This window comes from Phodopus roborovskii, unplaced genomic scaffold, assembly GCF_943737965.1.
Source record: "Phodopus roborovskii unplaced genomic scaffold, PHOROB, whole genome shotgun sequence".
In the NCBI taxonomy this organism is placed as follows: Eukaryota; Metazoa; Chordata; class Mammalia; order Rodentia; family Cricetidae; genus Phodopus; species Phodopus roborovskii.
The window spans coordinates 21851862-21870541 of NW_026125052.1; the positions used below are offsets into that span (position 1 = coordinate 21851862).

The 18680-nt window shown below is 43.3% G+C and overlaps 1 protein-coding gene across 1 annotated transcript in view; it reads right to left on the minus strand.

Moving 5' to 3' along the window:
- The window catches only part of Bptf (bromodomain PHD finger transcription factor), a 99887-nt gene that overhangs the window by 57854 nt on the left and 23353 nt on the right, over positions 1-18680 (minus strand). Inside the window, exons 3-5 of the mRNA XM_051179462.1 lie at positions 6330-6553; positions 5136-5345; positions 4431-4619 (exon numbers count right to left, since the gene is read on the minus strand). Of these exons, the coding sequence (XP_051035419.1) occupies positions 4431-4619; positions 5136-5345; positions 6330-6553 (623 nt within the window). The remainder of the gene's footprint in view (positions 1-4430; positions 4620-5135; positions 5346-6329; positions 6554-18680) is intronic.

Genomic DNA, 18680 nt, shown 5'->3' on the forward strand with positions numbered 1-18680 from the left:
CTCTGGCTCCAGAGGATCTGATGCCCTCTTCTGGTCTCCATGGGCATCTGCACTCACATGAACACACACACACACACACGCACGCACGCACGCACCCACGCACGCACGCACGCAGACATACACACACTTCAAAAAAACTTTTCTACTATAGAAAATAAATGCCAACCAGAAGAAAGGCAGTATAGCTTGAAAACATTAGTAAATATTATGTATATTTCAAAATGATTAAAATATTAATTCAAAAGAAAATATCAACATTAGGATGCATTTGCTAAAAATGAACTGAAAACACTTTACAATGAAGGGAAAGAAGGCACTAAATTAGAGCAATGTCACTGTCTTCTACTATACCCAACAACAAATGTGTATGTGTGTGCTTTCATCAAGCATACAAGAGACATCTGTCAATGTCAAACTCACACTGGGAATTGCTTGCCTCCTGAGCACAAGCTCTAGGTCCCACACCCATCACCACCCAAAATTAATTTATTACAAAAGCGAGTGACATGACAGCAAAAACACTGTAAGCTGCAACCTACAGTTGTAGAGAGGGAAGCTGAAGCACTAACAGCAGACACGGGAGGAGCCCATCAGAGCCTTGACTTCAGAAGCTGGACCATCACACACACACACACACACACACACACACACACACACACGAGAAAAGCATGCAAGAGCTGTGTGCAGAGACCAGAGAATAACTTCCTGGAGTCAGTTCTCTGCTTTAATTTTATGTGAGTTCTGGAGAATTAACTCATATAGTCAGCCTTGCCCAGCAAGAGCAACTGAGCCATCTTCACCAGCCCTGAAATCTCTGGAGTGGTTTCTCACTGCCTGGGACTCTGTAAAGAGGCTAGACTGACTGGCCAGTCTCCCCAGCACTGAGATCACCTGCCATCATGCCTGACTTACAGATTCTGGGGGGTAGGACTCAGTCCTTTCAATGGCTGAACTATCCGCTCCAGCTCAAAATTACCATTACTGTTTAAACTGTATTTATTATAGTGTATGTGCTTTTTTGGGGGGGTGTATGTGCCGCAGGATGCATGTTGAGTTCAGATGACAACTTTCAGGAGTTAGTTACTGCTTTCCAACATTGGCTCCTGAACTTGATTTTAAGTGTACATGGAAAATGCTTTTACACACTGAGTCATCTCACCAGCCCCCAAGATTTTTTGTTTTGTTTTGTTTTTTTGTTTGTTGTTGTTGTTTCGAAACAGGGTTTCTCTGTGTAGCTTTGGAGGTTGTCCTGGAACTAGCTCTGTAGACCATGCTGGCCTGAAACTCACAGAAATCTGCCTGCCTCTGCCTCCTGAGTGCTGGGATTAAAGGTATGTGCCACCGACACCTGGCTCCAAGATTATTTTTAATGAAGATAAAATAGTCTCGTTATTAGAGACAGATAAGGACAGAGGAAAATATAAGCTAATCTCACTTATGAAAGTAGATGTAAAACCCTAGTCAAAGTATTAGAAAATCAGGTGCAGTAATAGATAAGAAAAATGATTACAACCAAGTTGCACTTAATCAAGGATTATTAATTGGACAAAAGCAACATGGGAATTTTTGCTTTAGTGAAGATAGCCTTAAGGAAAAAAGACTTATGTTTTTCAACAAAACAAACACAAAGTGTACAAAGGAAATGACAGGCACTTCATTAAAGAGGAAAATCAAAAGACCTGTACACACACACACAGTGTCCCCAGTCACTTGGTAACTACAGTTACAAATCACAATACAACCCCTCCCCCCAGACCCACATGCCAACTGGAAGGCTCCTCTCTACTCTTGTCCCAAAAGGAAGGAAAAAGTGACAGTGTTAATGCCACTTGAAGGCAATGATGTCCTGTATGTAGGCAGAGCTCTCACACTGTTAGGAAAGCTTGCACAAGCCCTTTGGAGACCCTTGGAGACTCTACTCATTATGGCCCCACACCAGAAACTATTTAAATAACTATCATGGGAAGCTGGAGAGACAGCACAGCAGTTAAGTACACTGGTTCTTGCAGAACAGACACTATCTCTGGAGGGCAGGGTCCTTGGGTGTTCGTTCACTTTGTAAACATCCACCACTTACCACTTCAAGGAAATATAGCTTACCCAGAACATCTCTCCACCCACTCTGATAATATTATTGTATCAAAAGGCTTTTTAATCAATAAATGTCATGTCTAAATATATTCTCTACGTTCTAGAAAAGAAAACCAAGCGAGATGTTCCCTACCAGAGTTGACCGCCTCATCCACTGACCAGAGAGATCATCAACAGTGACAACAAGGAATGGTTTGGGGCTTCCCTGAGCACACAGCGCCCTCCCGGGGCACAGAACAGTAACACAATTACCTGCTGGACAAGTAAGAACACAGAGTAGCAGAGCAGAGCCTGAGGAGGCGGCAGAGCGTCCTCTCTGGAGGTCAGAGGGCACTCTAGGTCTACTGCTGTCCACCAGAACGCAGACATGAGGACTCCACTCTACTTTGGTCATGGATGTGTTCCCACTCAACTGCCGAGTCTGAAACTCATTACAATTATTAACTACTTGATAAAATCAAAAATGACGGCTGGCAAGATGGCTCAGAAGGTAGATACTTGCTGCCAAGCCTGACAAACTGTGTTCAATCCCAGGAAGAAGAAAACTGACTCCAGCCCTTGGATCTCTCATGGGCATATGGATGCCTATACACACGCTCACTCATACTTGCCCACACAAAATAAGTAAATGTAAAATAATGTTAAAACAGCATACAAAGATGGAATTTACAGATCTAACAGATCAAACTCAACCAAGTTTGGTTTAAAAACAGGTCAGTTATGTCAACCCTGAAGGCCTAGTATGTCTGAGGTTTACATTAAGAACTAATCCATCGAAAGAGACAAAATAACAAACACGGAAGGTTTTTTTTTTTTTCCCCGACATTAGTTCAGTATTCAACCTTCAAAACCTTTCACCCCGAATACATGAAAATGAGACTAAAACTGACCAAAACCTAGAAGCGCTCAGCTGTGAAACTGAATTAAGCCCGTGTTCCTTCAGTCCCTGAGGAAACACTCCTGGGAAACATCACCTGTCTCACTGACAGATCTGTTTTCTAAACAATTTTAATTTTAATAAAGTTGTTAATATTCAATCAAAATTTCACTCTAGTTTATTTCTACTTCTATGACTTCAAATTTCAGCACATTGAATCCCTACTGGATCCCCAGGTCAGTGCACCCAAATACTTGAGGAATATTGGATTTCCAACCACCAAAACTAGTTTCCTGGGCTAAGTGATTTTTTTTTTTTTTTTAAAACTCTTTGTATGTTCACGCAGGGTCTCACTTCAGAACCCCAACTAGCCTGGAGCTCACTGTGCATGGCCCAAGTTCCTGCCTGCCTTACCAGCACTGAGACTACGGACGGGCTGCACCGTCAAACCCAGTCAACCGCTCCCCGCTTCACTGGAGTATAGTTTCCAGATCTCCCACAGTCCCCACACCGTCAACCATGTCAGATGTTCTGCTGACAGCTGGGGTTCACGTGGAGCCTGTATAAAACCTAAGGGTTTTCAGCAAAGTTCCAAGCTGGCCGCCCAACTCCTTCACATTCCAATCAGAAACCTGGAGGCCCTTAAAGGGTTAGATGGCACTGATTTATGGGCACAAGACCTAGAACGCACATCTTCTAGACAGCAGTGCTCCCAACACAGCTGGTACATCCCAGCACAACTAACACACAGCAATAACAGAACTCAGATTCGGAAACAGCAATATTTTTACATACACAGGAAAGGACCTTTAAGGATTTCCTCAACTATGACTTTTTTTTTTTTTTTTTTTTTTTTTTTTGGTGATATACCGGTGTTTATTTTCTGATTTTAATCTTCTGTAATAAAAATACCTTTGGATTTCTTGAAAAGCAAAAAGGTCATATTACACATTCTTAGTATGATAACTTACTCCAAGTAAAATTTCCATGCTAAAAAGGTTACAGTTAGAATTATTGGTTAACATATCAATGCACCTTGCAAAAACGATTGGTGATGATGGATTCTCTGCCAATATATATTATGATCTGACATGTAGCACTACATGAGCACATGCAAACAGAAAATTAATGTGTTAGTATATACAGAGCCTCAACTCAACATGGAGACAGACATTACTATGTGAGTAACTCAAATCAAATCTCTGCCAGGATGGTCTGGTGACCAGGCATACAAATCCATCTAAGAAACACAAGCACAAGCACTAAGAGGGAGTTCCAGGCACTATTGGCAAGACCATCTGCCAAACATCCATGTTAGGTGACAGTTTAGCAATCAGCAATGGCACTGTGAGCAAGCAGCATGAATGAATGCAGACTTCCGGGCTCTAGGTGACATGCAGCTTTCACTGCAAAGGGAAGGGTTCCCCCCATTACAGAGGCATTGGTACACTGCCCTCTGTACCTGGTACGTCCGGGGGGAGCTCAGGTGCCACCTTCTTCTCTGCCATGTTGCTGCTATCATGGGTTTCTGAGAGACAGCCCTCGGGGCTCCTCCCTTCACAGGGACTAGTCTCTTCTGAAGAAGCATTAGTTGTGTTGTCACCAAGATTTTCTGGCACAGAGTTACCTCTATCCCCAACTTCTGTTGGCTCTACAGCAAAACGCACAACAAAACTTTAAAGATATGCTTTAAAATTGCTTTTGGACAAGTGGCCACATTCAATCAACTACTAAAAACCATCAATCACCAAAAACCCTGCTTCTCTTTGGTGGCCAATTCAAAGCAATTCAGACGCTGGGACAGCTTTGCAATAGGCCATCCAAAGATAAAGAGTAAGATAGTAAGAATGTTTGAGAGTTAATTCTTTTTTTAAGAACATATTTTATCACATACCAAAGTGTATATTCTGGTATATATTTTTCATCAACAAATTTCAAGGGATGCCAACTTCTTAGGGAATATAAGTACAACATTATTGTAAATCCATCAATACACAAAACTCATTCCAATGGTTGTAATGTTACAAGGGACACTCTTAAATATCTTTAGAAATCAAAAATAGCTGTTTGCTGTAAAATTTTTCATTTCCATTTGACAAGTAAAATTGGAGGTTTCAAACAAAAAGCATTAATCAAACATTTCTTTTAAACCAAGTAATTCTTTTACCCTCAGTTTTTCCTTGCCCAGGCTCTTCACCCAAGGCTGTGTCGCCACTGCCCTTCTCGAGGGACTGGTCTCCTGAACCCTCTCTGTTCTTCTCCGCATCTCTGGAGCTGCCACTCTCCACCTCATCCTTGTCTTTTTCTGTGTCTTCTGGGCTCTGATCACAATCAATATCGTCCCCTCTTTTGATTCTTAAGGAGTCCAAAATTTCTTCTATAATGAAAAACAGATATAATTGTTTTCACCCCATGTCAAATATAAAGTTACTAACAAATGCCACTTAGGAATTTTAATGTTCGCTGGGCTTGGCGGTGTGTACCTTGAATCCAAACACTAAGGGATCAGAGGCAGGTGTTTAAGTACAAAACCAGCTTGATCTATACAGCACATTCCAGGATAACCAGGGCTACATAGTGAGACCTTGTCTCAAAAAGTTTAATGACCAATATATTTAAGTATTTAAGAAAAAAAACATTACACAGGTTTGTGTTAGAGGCCAGCCAGGGCTGTCAGCCAGCCCTGTCTTGAAAAACCAAAAAACCAATCAACCAATCAACCAAACAAACAAAAAAAGATCTTTATGGCTACATGTGGTGGTACACATCTTTAATTTCTACACTAGGGAGGGAGAGGCAAGTGAATCTCTAAGAGTTTGGGGGCAGCCTGATTTATACATTGAGTTCCAGGACAACCAGGGATACACAGTGAGACCCGGCCTTTAAAGAAGTGTGCCCATTTGATTTTGTGTGGGTGAGAGTTATCTGGCTGAAATAAAGAAAATATTCTATAAAGTTGTCTACACTATGCAAGGAATATACTGAGGAGGATACAAATGAGCTAGCAAAGGTGGACACCCCTGACAGTCTCGATATTCTGAAGCAGGACGATCATGAGTTCAAGGCCAACCTGGGCTATGTAATAAATTGAATCCAGCCTGAGTTACAAACAAAACATAAATGTTTGTGAGGGTGGGTGGCAACAATCAGTGACCAAGGCAAGAAATAAAAGACTAAAATGCACAGTACCCAAATTTATGTTAGCATGGATAGCATCACTGTAGAAAAAAAAATGGCATATAGAGTCAAAGCAAAGCATGCGTAAGTTGGACATTTTAACACATTTTCAAGTCTCAGAATATTTTATACAAGAGCCTATCTCAAATTTAACAAGAAAAAGCAAGCAAGAGGGCCCCCTCACCATTAGCTGCTGCTAGAAAGGATTTGTTGGTGCCCCGAGCTTTGTTGGTCAGGTCTTCCGTGATGGCCATGTGCTGGTGCATCTCCTCTCGAGTCTCTTCTAGAACTCTGCACAATTCTGCTTCCCAGTAGTCTTTGTCTAGACAGTCTATTAATTCTGCAAGCTGGACCTTTGTACTATAGTACCAGACTTTCTTTTCATTTTCATTTTCTGTGTCTTCTTCTCTGTTGTGAAATCAGTGTGGGAAAACATTAGACACACGGCATTTACAGACAGACATCTACCCAAATTCAGCTGTGCAATGTGAAGACTACATGTCCATTTCTCTTGTTTATCTAAATAGTCTCTAACTACTTGGATTTCTAAGTTCTCAGTCCTTGAGACAAACAATTTTCAGTATTAGCAAGACATGACTTTAACACCCAGAGCTATACAAAGGACCACCCAGACCTCAAGCAACTCTACTGTAGTAGCCTGCTGAGACCCCTAACCCTGAGCTTTCACAAGTCTCAAAGCTTGGGAAACCACAAGGCAGAGCACAGACACACTGTTTGTCACATCTAGAAACACTGCCACCATGACAGGTGCTTTACTAAATTCAAGGACCCGGAGGGACCTTGATTCCAGATTCAGCAGCAGCAGTGTATCATCCATCTCCTTTTTTTGGAAGATTTTATTTTTATTTTATGTTTGTGTTGCCTATGTGTATAATTGTACCACAATATGTAGTGTCCAGAGAGACTAAAGGGGATACTAGATCCTATGGAACCAGAGCTACAGATGGTTGTGACCTGCCAAGTGGATGCTGAGAACTGAAATAGTAGAAACTGCTGAACTTTGAAATAGTAGAAACTGCTGAAACATCTTTCCAGCCCCAAATCATTTTTAAAACAGGGTCACACTTTGGATCCCTGGTTGACCTAGAATTTGCCACGTAGACCAGGCTGGCCTTGATCTCACTGCCTCTGGTTCCCAATGCTGGGGATTGAGTGTGTGTACAACCACCTGGCTCTTCTCTCTTCTTAAAGACAACCAAAACTCAAACGGGAGGAGACATCTTCCTGCCAACTCTCCTGAGGTTCCATCACATCTAAGCGAACTGGAAACTTCAATAGAGAAGGTCACTAACTGAAAAAACAAGGCAGAGTACCACCTCAAGCAAGGCTTCAAGAATGTATTCCACACGGCTAGCAGTGTGCAACATACCTGTTATACGGGCACTTGGGAGGGAGAACCAGCTTTACACACATACTGTCACAAGAAAATACAAACAAGCAAAACACCTGATAAACAAGCCCCCGCCCCTCATGAAGTTTCTTTCCCCCATTCAAGAGGAACTCAGGAGTGTACATGAGATACACAAGACTGTACTTTCCTCCCTCAATGGGAGCTCTATGCAAAGACCTGGGAGGGGAGGTGGATTAGTGGCTAAAGAACCTGAGTTCCAACGGGTATGGTGGCCTGTCTGTAACTCTAGCCCAAAAAGTGAAAGGTAGACACAGGGATCCTTGACACAAACTGGCTAATGAGACTAGAAACTAGCCGTATCGTTGACCTCTGGATTTGACTGAGGTGGTATTTCAAAGAGTCAAGTGGACAGAGATCAAGAAGATTCCTGACATCAACCTTAGGCCTCTGTGAGCGTGTGTACACACCTACACAAGTCTGAGATTCTAGGCCAGGGTGGTGGGTCTGGGGCATCTCCAATGAAGGAAGGCGCAGTGTGGATGTGGGAGGGAAGTGGGTACCTAGGGCTTGCTGGCCAGTCCATCTCACTAACTGGCAAGCCCAAATTCAGTGAGACTCTGCTCTCAAAAAGACAACAGAGGAGGACATCCTACATTGACACACTCTGGGTCTAGGAATATAAAACAGTGAAGAATGCTCAAGGCCTGAGTTCTAGCCTCAGTGTCACTAAGTAGAAAAGATTTGGCTGGGAACAGACTCAGCCTCTTGAGATAGATGGCATGGCGATGACAAACTCCCTCCAAGCCACTTATGTGCTTCACTATTACTGGGTGAGGACACAGCCACAGGCATCAGGCCACTGTAGGACTTGAAGGTATTAAACAGGGCATCTATCACAGTAACTGGGACACCATTAGTGATCAATAGATGCAAATTATTATTATTATTGCAGAGGAATTTCAGAAATGTATCATTAACATTCAGTAATTCTGAAAGGAATATATTAATTATACATCAAGTACCAAAACTTTAAAGAAAAAAACTAGCCCAATTTTCCCTCTTTTTGGCATATGTGCAAATATGGGTACAAGTCTGTGCATCCCCGTGTGTGCAGAGGCCCCAGGTGAATTCAGGCACTCCATTCTATAGGCTCCACTTTACCCGCTGAGACAGGAGTTCTCCACTGAACAGGAAGCCCTGGGGATTTTCATGTCACCGCCCACAGTGCACAGGTTACAGCAAAAGAGCCAGGTGCTAAGATCTGAACTCAGGTCAGGGCCTCAGGCTTAGGCAACCAATGTTTCATACTGAGCCACTCACTGCCTAGCTCCCACCCAGATTTTTTTTTCTTTTGGTTTTTGTCATAAACACAAAACTTTTTTGTTGCTGTTTTTGTTGTTGTTGTTGTTTTTCAAGACAGGGTTTCTCTATGAAACAGTCCTGGCTGTCCTAAAACTCACTCTGTAGACCAGGGTGGCCTCAAACTCAGTGATCCTCCTGCTTCTGCCTCCCCAATGCTGGGATTAAAAATGTATATCACCACCACCACCACCCCGAAACACAAAATGTTTTAAACATCTACCCTTCTTCATTTTGCTCCAATAGATACTTTAACTAAGTTCTACCCTACCCCTACCCTTCACCAGACGGGTTTCCTCTTTGCAGCTCTGGCTATCCTAGAACTCACTCTGTAGACCGGGCTGCTGAGTACTGGGATTAAAGAAGCACACACCACCAGTCTTTCAGGCCCCCCCCCCCATCTTTTTTTTTCCTTTTCAAATGAGCTCTGGCCAAGTTTTATTCAAGAAAAACCTTCCTGGTTTACTTTTTACCAGCATGCACACTCTATAGTATTTCCCACATGCTGTGCCCAATTCACTATTACTGATTGCCACTGGAGTGATGGACACCAGTTTTGGCCAACATGGCATAGTATTCTCTATTTCAGATTTCCTCATAGCTGGGCAGCTGTTGGTGAGGATAAGAACTTGGCTTTGGCAGGACGGTGATGGCATATGCCTTTACTCCTAGCACTTGGGAGGCAGAGGCAAGGGGATCTCTGAGAGTTGGAGGCCAGCCTGGTCTACAGAGCGAGTTCCAGAACAGGGTCCAAAGTTACAGAGAAACCCTGTCTCAAAACAACAACCAAAAAAACAACAAAACAAAACAACAAAAAAACAAAACAAAACAACTTGGCTTTGCCCTGTCTGGTGAGCTTCAGAGTCTGTCTGCCCCGGCCTGTACTTTCCACTTCCCGTAACAAATTGGTGGCTAGAAGAGATCAACTCTAGAGCTGTCACCTTCCTTGCAGCCACCATCTTCCTGTCTTAGGTGTAGGGCAGCCATCAATCAAGAGCAGCCGCCAAGATGGGCAAGGAGTGAGTCTCCTGAGTTCTTACTGACTAGTATGACAAGGATCTTAATCCAATTTCCAAGGTTAACGACAGTCTTCTCAGCAGAAAGTTCTATAGAAAGCTCTTAAACAGGACAGGCGGTGGTTCACACCTTTCATTCCAGCACTCAGGAGTCAGATACACGTGATCTCTGGGTTTCAGGCTAGCCTGGTCTACAGAATGAGTTCCAGGACAGCCAAAGCTACACAGAGAAACCCTGTTTTTTTTTTTTTTTTTTTTTTTTTTTTGGGGGGGGTGGGTTCTAAAACATAATGCCATGTTAAAAATTAACAGTGCCAAGTACGTAATGGGAGAATTTAGGATTATCTATAACTTTAGTTAGTCAGCTCTTATCTTTTATTTTCTAAAGTTTCTATCTTAAGACTTTCTCATTATGAAGATGGCTCAACAGCTAAGAGCGTGTACTTCTCATGCACAGGACCTAGGTTTGGTCCCTAGCACCCGCATCAGGTAAGGCACAATTTTCTGGTTCCAGGGGATCTGACGCCCTCTTCTGGCTTCCATGGGCACTGAACTCCCATACACATACCCATACACAGATACACACACATATTAAAAACAAATCTTCAGGGGCTGGAGAGATGACCTAGTGGTTAAGAGCACCAATTGCTCTTCCTGAGGACCCAGGTTCAATTCTCAGCACCCACATGGCAGCTCACAGCTATCTGTAACTCCAGTTCCAGGGGCCCCAACACCCTCACATGTCTATACATGTAGGCAAAAAACCAAAGCACATGAAATAAAAATAATAGTAATTTTAAAAATTAAAAACAAACCTTCTTTAAAAAGTGGAGGGGAGAGGAGCTGAGTGTTGGTGACAGGCACCTTTAATCCCAGCACTTGGGAGGCAGAGGCAGATGGATCTCTGTGAATTTGAGGCCAGCCTGGTCTACAGAGCAAGTTCTAGGACAGGCTCCAAAGCCACAGAGAAACCCTGTCTTGAAAAACAAACAAACAAACAAACAAATAAATAAATGGAGGAGACTGTTAGATGACCTAAGTTCGAGCTACATGGTAAAAGGGTAATAAACTCCCCAAGCTAGCTTCTGAATGAACACACACACACACATACACACACACACACACACACAGAGAGAGAGAGAGAGAGAGAGAGAGAGAGAGAGAGAGAGAGAGAGAGAGAGAGACGAGGGGGGGAGTTACACATATACAAACAAATGTAAATTGTTTAAAGAATTAAAAGTTTGGGGGATAGGAAGCATACTTGGGGAGTATAAGGCTTCATCATGTGTTGGAACACTGTCCAAAAATGGAGTCTTGCAGGGGGAATTCTGTATGCTTGTGAGCAAACTCCAAGAAGACTAGACTTGTGACCTGTTTCTTCAAAAATATGGAATTGTTCTGGGAATATGCATCTATGACCCTCCCAAGGTGTGTTGTGTAGGAGTGGGTTTACTTCAAATTATTAATTACAACTGGCTATAGTTGTTTATAAGCCTCTTTGGGAAAACCTGTTTTGCCATGTACAGCTTACCTACATGAGGCTTATCCTTGTGATTGGATGCTTTACTCATGTGACTCTTAACCCTATAGTATAAATTGTCTAATTCTCTGAATAAAGTGGGCTGAATAAAGTATGAGACTTTTGTTCACCTCATTTTTAGGCGCCACTGCCCCAGGTTCACACTGCCAAGTATTGTACTAAACAATTATGAAAATAAGATAGTATAATAGGAAGAAATTCAACTAAGTGGACATTCTGTTCATTTATTAGCTTTTATTATTTATTTGTGTGTGTGTGAGAGAGAACCTGACAAAGAGATAACCTGAGAAAGAGAGAACCTGAGAGAGGGGGAGGGAGAGAGAACCTGTGAAGGCCAGAAGACTGCATCACACCCTCTGGAGCTGGAGTTAGGAGGCTGTGAGTACCTAGGAAGCAAACTTGGTCCCTCTGTTACAGGGGCAGCAAGTGCTCTTAACCACTGTGCATCTCTCCAACTCCCACAGCAAGCCGCACACTTCTGAAAGGATCCCTACAACCAACAGGCACGTGGACTCTATCCTGGTCTCTGCAGAACTTCCCCTCTACAACACACTAACTCACCGCTTCAGGCAGAAGTCCACTCTGCACTCAGCTACTTTTGTAAGAAGTTGTTTGGTTTATTTTTTTCAAGACTGGGTTTCTCTGTGTAGCCCTTGCTAGACAAGAACTGGCTCTGTGGACCAACCAGGCTGGCTTTGAACTCAGAACCTGCTTCTGTCTCCTGAGTACTGGGATTCAAGGCATGTACTACCACTTTTAGTAAGTTTTTACTTACAATGAAATTCCTCAAACCTGTAGTAATTCCACCAATTAGTTCTGAGTCTGTCTGTGGCAGCATGTGAGACATATCTCACACCTCCTCCGCACATCACTCCCAGCACCTACACTTCCAGTTTGCTTTCTCTTCTCAGGCCACGCATGCGCAAACACCTCTCCACTCCTCATCCTCAGTCCCTTGATCATTTCTCCAGGACAGAAACATGTTAACACCTCTCTAAAATCGGGCTGCTGAAACTCTCTTTTATCCTCCTCATCAAAAATAAAATACATAATATTCACACTGACTTTGCTGTTTTGGGGTGGAGGGAAGCAGAATAAATTCATTACAAATGTAGCAATGAAATAGTGAGCACAAACTGCTGATGCTATCAAAGCCAGTTTAGCCAATCAAAACTGGTGTCCTAACTATACAGGGACAGCTACCTCTCTCAGTATAAACAAGCTGACTCACAGTGAGTCTGCCTGGGCCTGGTGGAACTGTCCCTCCAGCTCACTGGGAGTGGCCCAGCTGCCTCAAGTGTCCCCACCTCTTCACAGAGTGTCAGAAGGGTAGGAAGGAAAAGATTCTTGCCTAAGTAGAACCATGAACAAATATATACATATTATGGTTGTGTGCTTTACAGCTTGACTTTGACCTAGACCACAGAGCATGCGGGACTGACTTGGGACGCTCAATAGGAAGTTTGAAGATGACTCACAGGTGAGTTTCAAGTCTCTTTTCTCAACAAATCCACACAAGAGTAAGAAATCCTGTAATGGGCTGAATACTGGCCCCAAAATTCAGGCCTACCTAAAACCTCAGAGTGACCTTGTTTAGCAAATGTATTTACCCAGAGGTTTTGACTCTAATGACTAGTCACTCTACTGGTGGAGAGAGGTGTGACAGGTCTGTCCAAGGCTAGAGAGGCACAGAGAGAGCCTTAGGAAGGAGGAGTCTGGCTTTCCAGGTTTCAGGCTTTGGGATGCAGGACTCTGAACCATTCAATAAAGTTCTGTATAGTGAGATATTCATTGTCTGCACCTGTGGCACAGACCACGCCCATTGGGGGTGGAGACAGGGCCGGCATTACCTGGGGGAACTAAGTCTGAGGAGGGGGCTCTAAGAGCTCTCTTGCTTGCAGCATGGGGACAGGAGAGCATCCGCAGGCATCCTTGGGACCAGGAACCTGCTGGTGTTCCTCTATGTTGTGAGTTATTTCTCCCTGAATAAATATCTATTTGGCCTATCTATTTCTCCTGATTCTTATTAAACATCAATAGTTCTGTTTTTAGCATTTTTTGTCACAGCAGCCCCAGCAGATGCCCAAATCTTGGTACTAGGAGCTACTGTAAAGCATCCTAAAATATGAGGCTTTGGAAGTGACAATGGAGAAGAGGCTAAAGAAAAAAATGTGGCGCACTTGATAGAAAGAAAAAAGGCACCAGGGCGCTGAGAGCTGGGGAGCTGAGAAAGGGTTCTCCTCCCTGAGCCCTGCTGACACTCTGAGGTCTGACTTCTGGCCTTCACAACTGACTTCATTCCCACTAAACTCGTCACTGTGTCCATCCTCTAACAGATCCAGCAACCGCCAGGTCAGGAGGGCTCTGGGTTCCATCCTGACTCTACCACAAGCTGTGTGACCTTAAATAAGAACTGACCTGCCTCTGCCATCTTTGCTGAAAACCCTGACAGTTCCGCAACAATGTACTGCTGGGGGACTACATGGGTTAGAACAGGTAACCGGAGAGAACAGGGCCGGAGAGATGGCTCAGGAGTTATAAGTATGTTCTATTCTTGCACAGGGTCTGAGTCTGGTTCCCAGCACCCAAGTTGGGATGGCTCACAACTGCCTATAAATCCTCTAGCCTCCATGGGCACCTGCAGTCATACACACAGAAACTTAAAATAATTAAAATGAGGGGCTCAGTGGTCAAGAGTACTGACTGCTTTTGCAGAGGACCCCAGTTTCATCTCCAGCAATCACATGGTAGCTCATAACCCCCTGTAATTCCAGTTCTAGGGCATCCTCCACAACACCCTCTTCTGGCCTCTGCAGGCATCAAGTACATACAAAGTACACTTTCACAAGTCTACACAAAGCACCCACACATGTAAGATAATTAAGTCCTTCAAAATAATACATAAGCCAGGTGGTGCATGCCTTCAATCTCTGCACTTGGGAGGCAGAGGTAGGAGGATGTCTGTGTGTTAAGAGACCAGCCTGCTCTACAGAGTTAGTTCAAGGACAGCCAGTGCTACAGAGAAACCCAATCTCAAAAAAAGCCAAAAAGCAAAAGCAAAAGATCAGCAGTTAAAGGTCATATTCAGTATTATACAGAATTCAAGGCCAGCCTAGGTTACAAAAGACACTATCTCAAGGGCAAAAAAAATTTTAAAGACTATTTCAGTGCCCGTAGGTGGTGGAGCACAGGTAGATCTCTGAGCTCGAGGCCAGCTTGGCCTATAGACTGAGATCCAAGACACCAAGACCACACAACACAGAGAAACCTTGTCTCAAAAAATAAGCAGGGAACAGAATTGGGAGGGTGGTTTTACAGGAGAGTCCCTGGAGTCTAGTCTGGACATGGCATCTGCTGGTGCACATTCACACAGAATTGTTCTCTTACTGCACATGTCACTAACCTACACAATTAACATATTAATGCCCACTAACTAAATGCAATGATGAAAAAAGCCTATGAATTAATACTACAGTTAAAATACTGCTCACTGGCAGACTTTGTTTCAGACAGCTTCCCCTACTAAGAGCAGCAGGGCCTCCCAGATTCAACATTTTAAATTTCTAGGCTTCCAGGGAAAAACACATACCTTATTTCCGCTTACAGAAAGTCAATTGAACAGTTTGCATGGTTCTGAAAACTTCCCAAGCTTCTACATATATTCTACCACGAGGGAACTGACTTTCACAAATGATGCAGAAATATTCTAGATTTCCTTCTGATTATTGACACAAACATTTAGTATCACTCTAACATTTAAAGAACCCTCAGTAATATTACCCAGAAAATACTCAAAACATCGGAGCAATAAAAACATTGTTAGTCAGGTCAGTGGTGCACGTCTTCAGCCCTCCGAAGGCAGAGGCAGGCTGACCTCTGCAAGCAACATGGTCTACCAAGGAAAATCCCGTTTCAAAAGTACAAAACAAGAGTAAAAACACACCACAGGACCTTAAGAGCACTGACTGCTAGGGCTCCATCCCTAGCATCCACATGGCAGCTAACTCTAGAACCAGAGGTTCTGACACCTTATTCTGGCCTAGTTAGGAATCAGGAACACACGTGATACACATACAAACAGGCAAACATCCATACACATAAAGATAAATCAACCCAATTTTTTACTGCAAAACAAAAACCAAAAGAATGATTCATATTTGTTTGAGTGGTCGTGAAAGTCTGTGCACTTTCCTATGAACCAAGAGAGAAATCTGCAACATGAGAGCTGATAAAGCCAATGTTTAAACAGAATATTATAAAATGTTATTTCCAAACCAAAGTTAGATGAATAAATTTGCTGTTCCACTAAGAGACTATTTAATTTCATCAATAACGTGTGTCTGATTAGTCCACAAAAGTGCTTAAAAGTATAACATGAGTCCTTCAGTCCTGTGGCTTCCAAAGCTCAGGCATATTCACTTTCAAACTGGCAAGCCCTTTCCTCCCAAAGTCTTACTTCATCTGCTCTATCTGAGTGCATCTGCCTGAGTCACTAAGTAAAAGCAGTAATGTTCCATTTTAGTTGGTGTTTTCTAAAAGCACCTTTATTTCTGATAAGAAAAGCTCTCAGACACTCAGTGACAGAACAAAAACTAGTCATATATGTTTTCATTTTGGTTTTTTTTTTTTTTAAGATTTTTTTTTTTTCCTAAAAATGTGTATGGATGAATGTTTTATCTGAGTATGGGACTTTATACCACATGAATGCAGTGCCCAAAGAAGCCAGAAGAGGGTGTCATGCCCCTTGGAACAAGAGCTACAGGCAATGTACTCATCCTCTGAACTGGCACCCTAATTGCTGAACCACATATCTCTAGCCTCATGGCATTGGTTTTAAAAGCTAAAATAACTCAAGTTGCAATCTTTTCAAAATGGTCATTTGGAAGCTAAAATGCAGCATACAATATGGTTAGAAAAACTTCTTTTTAGCCAGGCAGTAGTGGCTCATACCTTTAATCCCAGCACTTGGGAGGTAGAGACAAGAGTATACAGGGTCTACAGAGTTCCGGGACAGCCAGGACTGTTACATATAGAAACTGTCTTGGGGGGGGGGTCTTCTTTTTTAAAATATATGTCTTTATTATTAATTAAGAGAGAGAGAGAAAGAGAGAGAGAGAGTGTGTTCAATGCCTGCAGAGACAAGAGGCATTAGCTCCCCCTGAAGCTGGAGTTACAGATAGCTGTCTGTAAGCAGCCAACATGGGTATATTCTAACCAATATTAGGAACATTCTTTTTTTTTTAAAAAGATTGATTGATTGTGTGTGTGTGCAGCATTCTGCCTCCGTGTGTGCCTGCACACTAGAAGAGGACACCAGATCTCATTATAAATTGTGAGCCACCATGTAGGTGCTGGGACTTGAAGCCAGGTCCTTTGGAAGAGTAGTCAGTGCTCTTAACCTCTGAGCCATCTCTCCAGCCCTAGAAACATTCTAATAAACAAGGTCAGGTCACACCTGCTAACAGCTATATAGTATTGGGACAAGTTACTTAATCTCCCTTAGTTTTAGTCTCACCATTCATAAGCTACAGGCAGGCATAGACCTATATTGTAAAGATTAATTTAAGAATTGTATGTAAAATGCTCAAGACACCCAATCTCTTGGGTGCTCAATAAATGTGGCTTTGGCCTATATTTACCTAAGTGATTAGCTACTATTCACAGGCTTCTAAAACTAAAGAAGACCTAGACAACCAATTATCGGCATCAAAGATGTTGAGCTGTACCCAGAACACACACCGGACACCTTTGGTCTCCATACAAAACGAGTAGCTCAAGAAAAGACAGAGGCTGTGAAACCAGCCTTCTAAAGGAAGGGGCAGACTGAGGCTCAGTGAGTAAAGAAAAGAGCTTGTCATCAACGCTGACCACCTCAGTCCCATTTCCAGGAGCCAAAGAACTAACTCCCAAAGATGTTCTTTAACTTCCACACAGGTACTCTGTATATAGCATACAAGCCGCCTGTACTCCACATAAACAAATGTCAAAAGAATTTATTTAAAAAAAAAAAAAAACATGCTAAAGAGCTGGCAAGCAGGGCATTGGTGGAGGCAGAGTCAGGCAGATCTCTGTGAGTTCAAGGCCAGCCTGGTCTACAGAACAAGTTCCAGGACAGGGTCCAAAGCAATACAGAGAAACCCTGTTTGGGAAAAAAAAGCACAGCTGGCATGTTGGCTCATAACCCACCATACACGAGTTGAGGCAGGAGGATCTAAAGTTCCAGCCAGCCTGCCCCCAACAGCAATAGCTTGTTTGAAAACATAACAAAAGAACCAAAAAGAACCTTTTTAAAAAGACAAACTCAGGATTGGGAAAAGACAATTTAAAAAGCTGAAAGCAGGTAGCTAAGTGATCAGGGCCATCATGAAAAACCAAGAAAGCCCAGTCCCAAGCCCAGCTGCTGAAGACTCACCCTCCAAGGACATGGGTGTGAGTACAGGCGTGGCTGTGGATATGGGACGGGCAACTCTGAAACACAACCGCAGTAGGGCTGTTTAAGCATACTCCTAAAGACCACCTCTCCTCTTCCAGCCACCAAAGGTCTGGTCTCTAAGAGAATACAGCAGAGCTGAAGTTCTGTGTATCAAAAGCCTCCAGGCCTGGTATGACATGACAGAATGCTGTAGGCACAGTGCAGGTAGTCTGCTTCTAAGTGCCAGTGTGCCCCAAGCAGGACAGCAGAAAAGGCCCGTTCAGGCCCAGTACCCAGCTGCAGTAAACTGAGCTAAGGAAGGATACAGACAGCAGGGACTTCCTAACACTGTGACTGCCACCCCATGGTCAAGCTTGAAATCGATATGGCCACCTACATGCCTAGAGCTTCCAATCAGCTGGTAGTTCACAGTACTAGCCAGCAGCTTAAAACTAAGAAAACAGACGGGGGTAGGTGGCATTCGCCTTTAATCCCAGCACTCGGGAAGCAGAGGCAGGCGGATCTCTGTGAGTTCCAGACCAGCCTGGTCTACAGAGGGAGTTCCAGGACAGACAAAGCAACATAGGGAAAACAACAACAAAACACCTAAGACACCAGAAGGAGAAGACCAAAACAAACCAGGGCAGAAGCAGCTCAGAAGACGTTAAACCATGCAACATGGGGAACATCTACTCAGAACCTGGGTGTGGCAGCAAACACGTGGAACCCCAGCACTCTGGAGGCTGAGCCAACCAAATGCTCAACGCCTGACAACAGATCCACACAAGTGCCTATCACTGTACACCTTCACAACCCAGATACAGAGAAAATTCCAC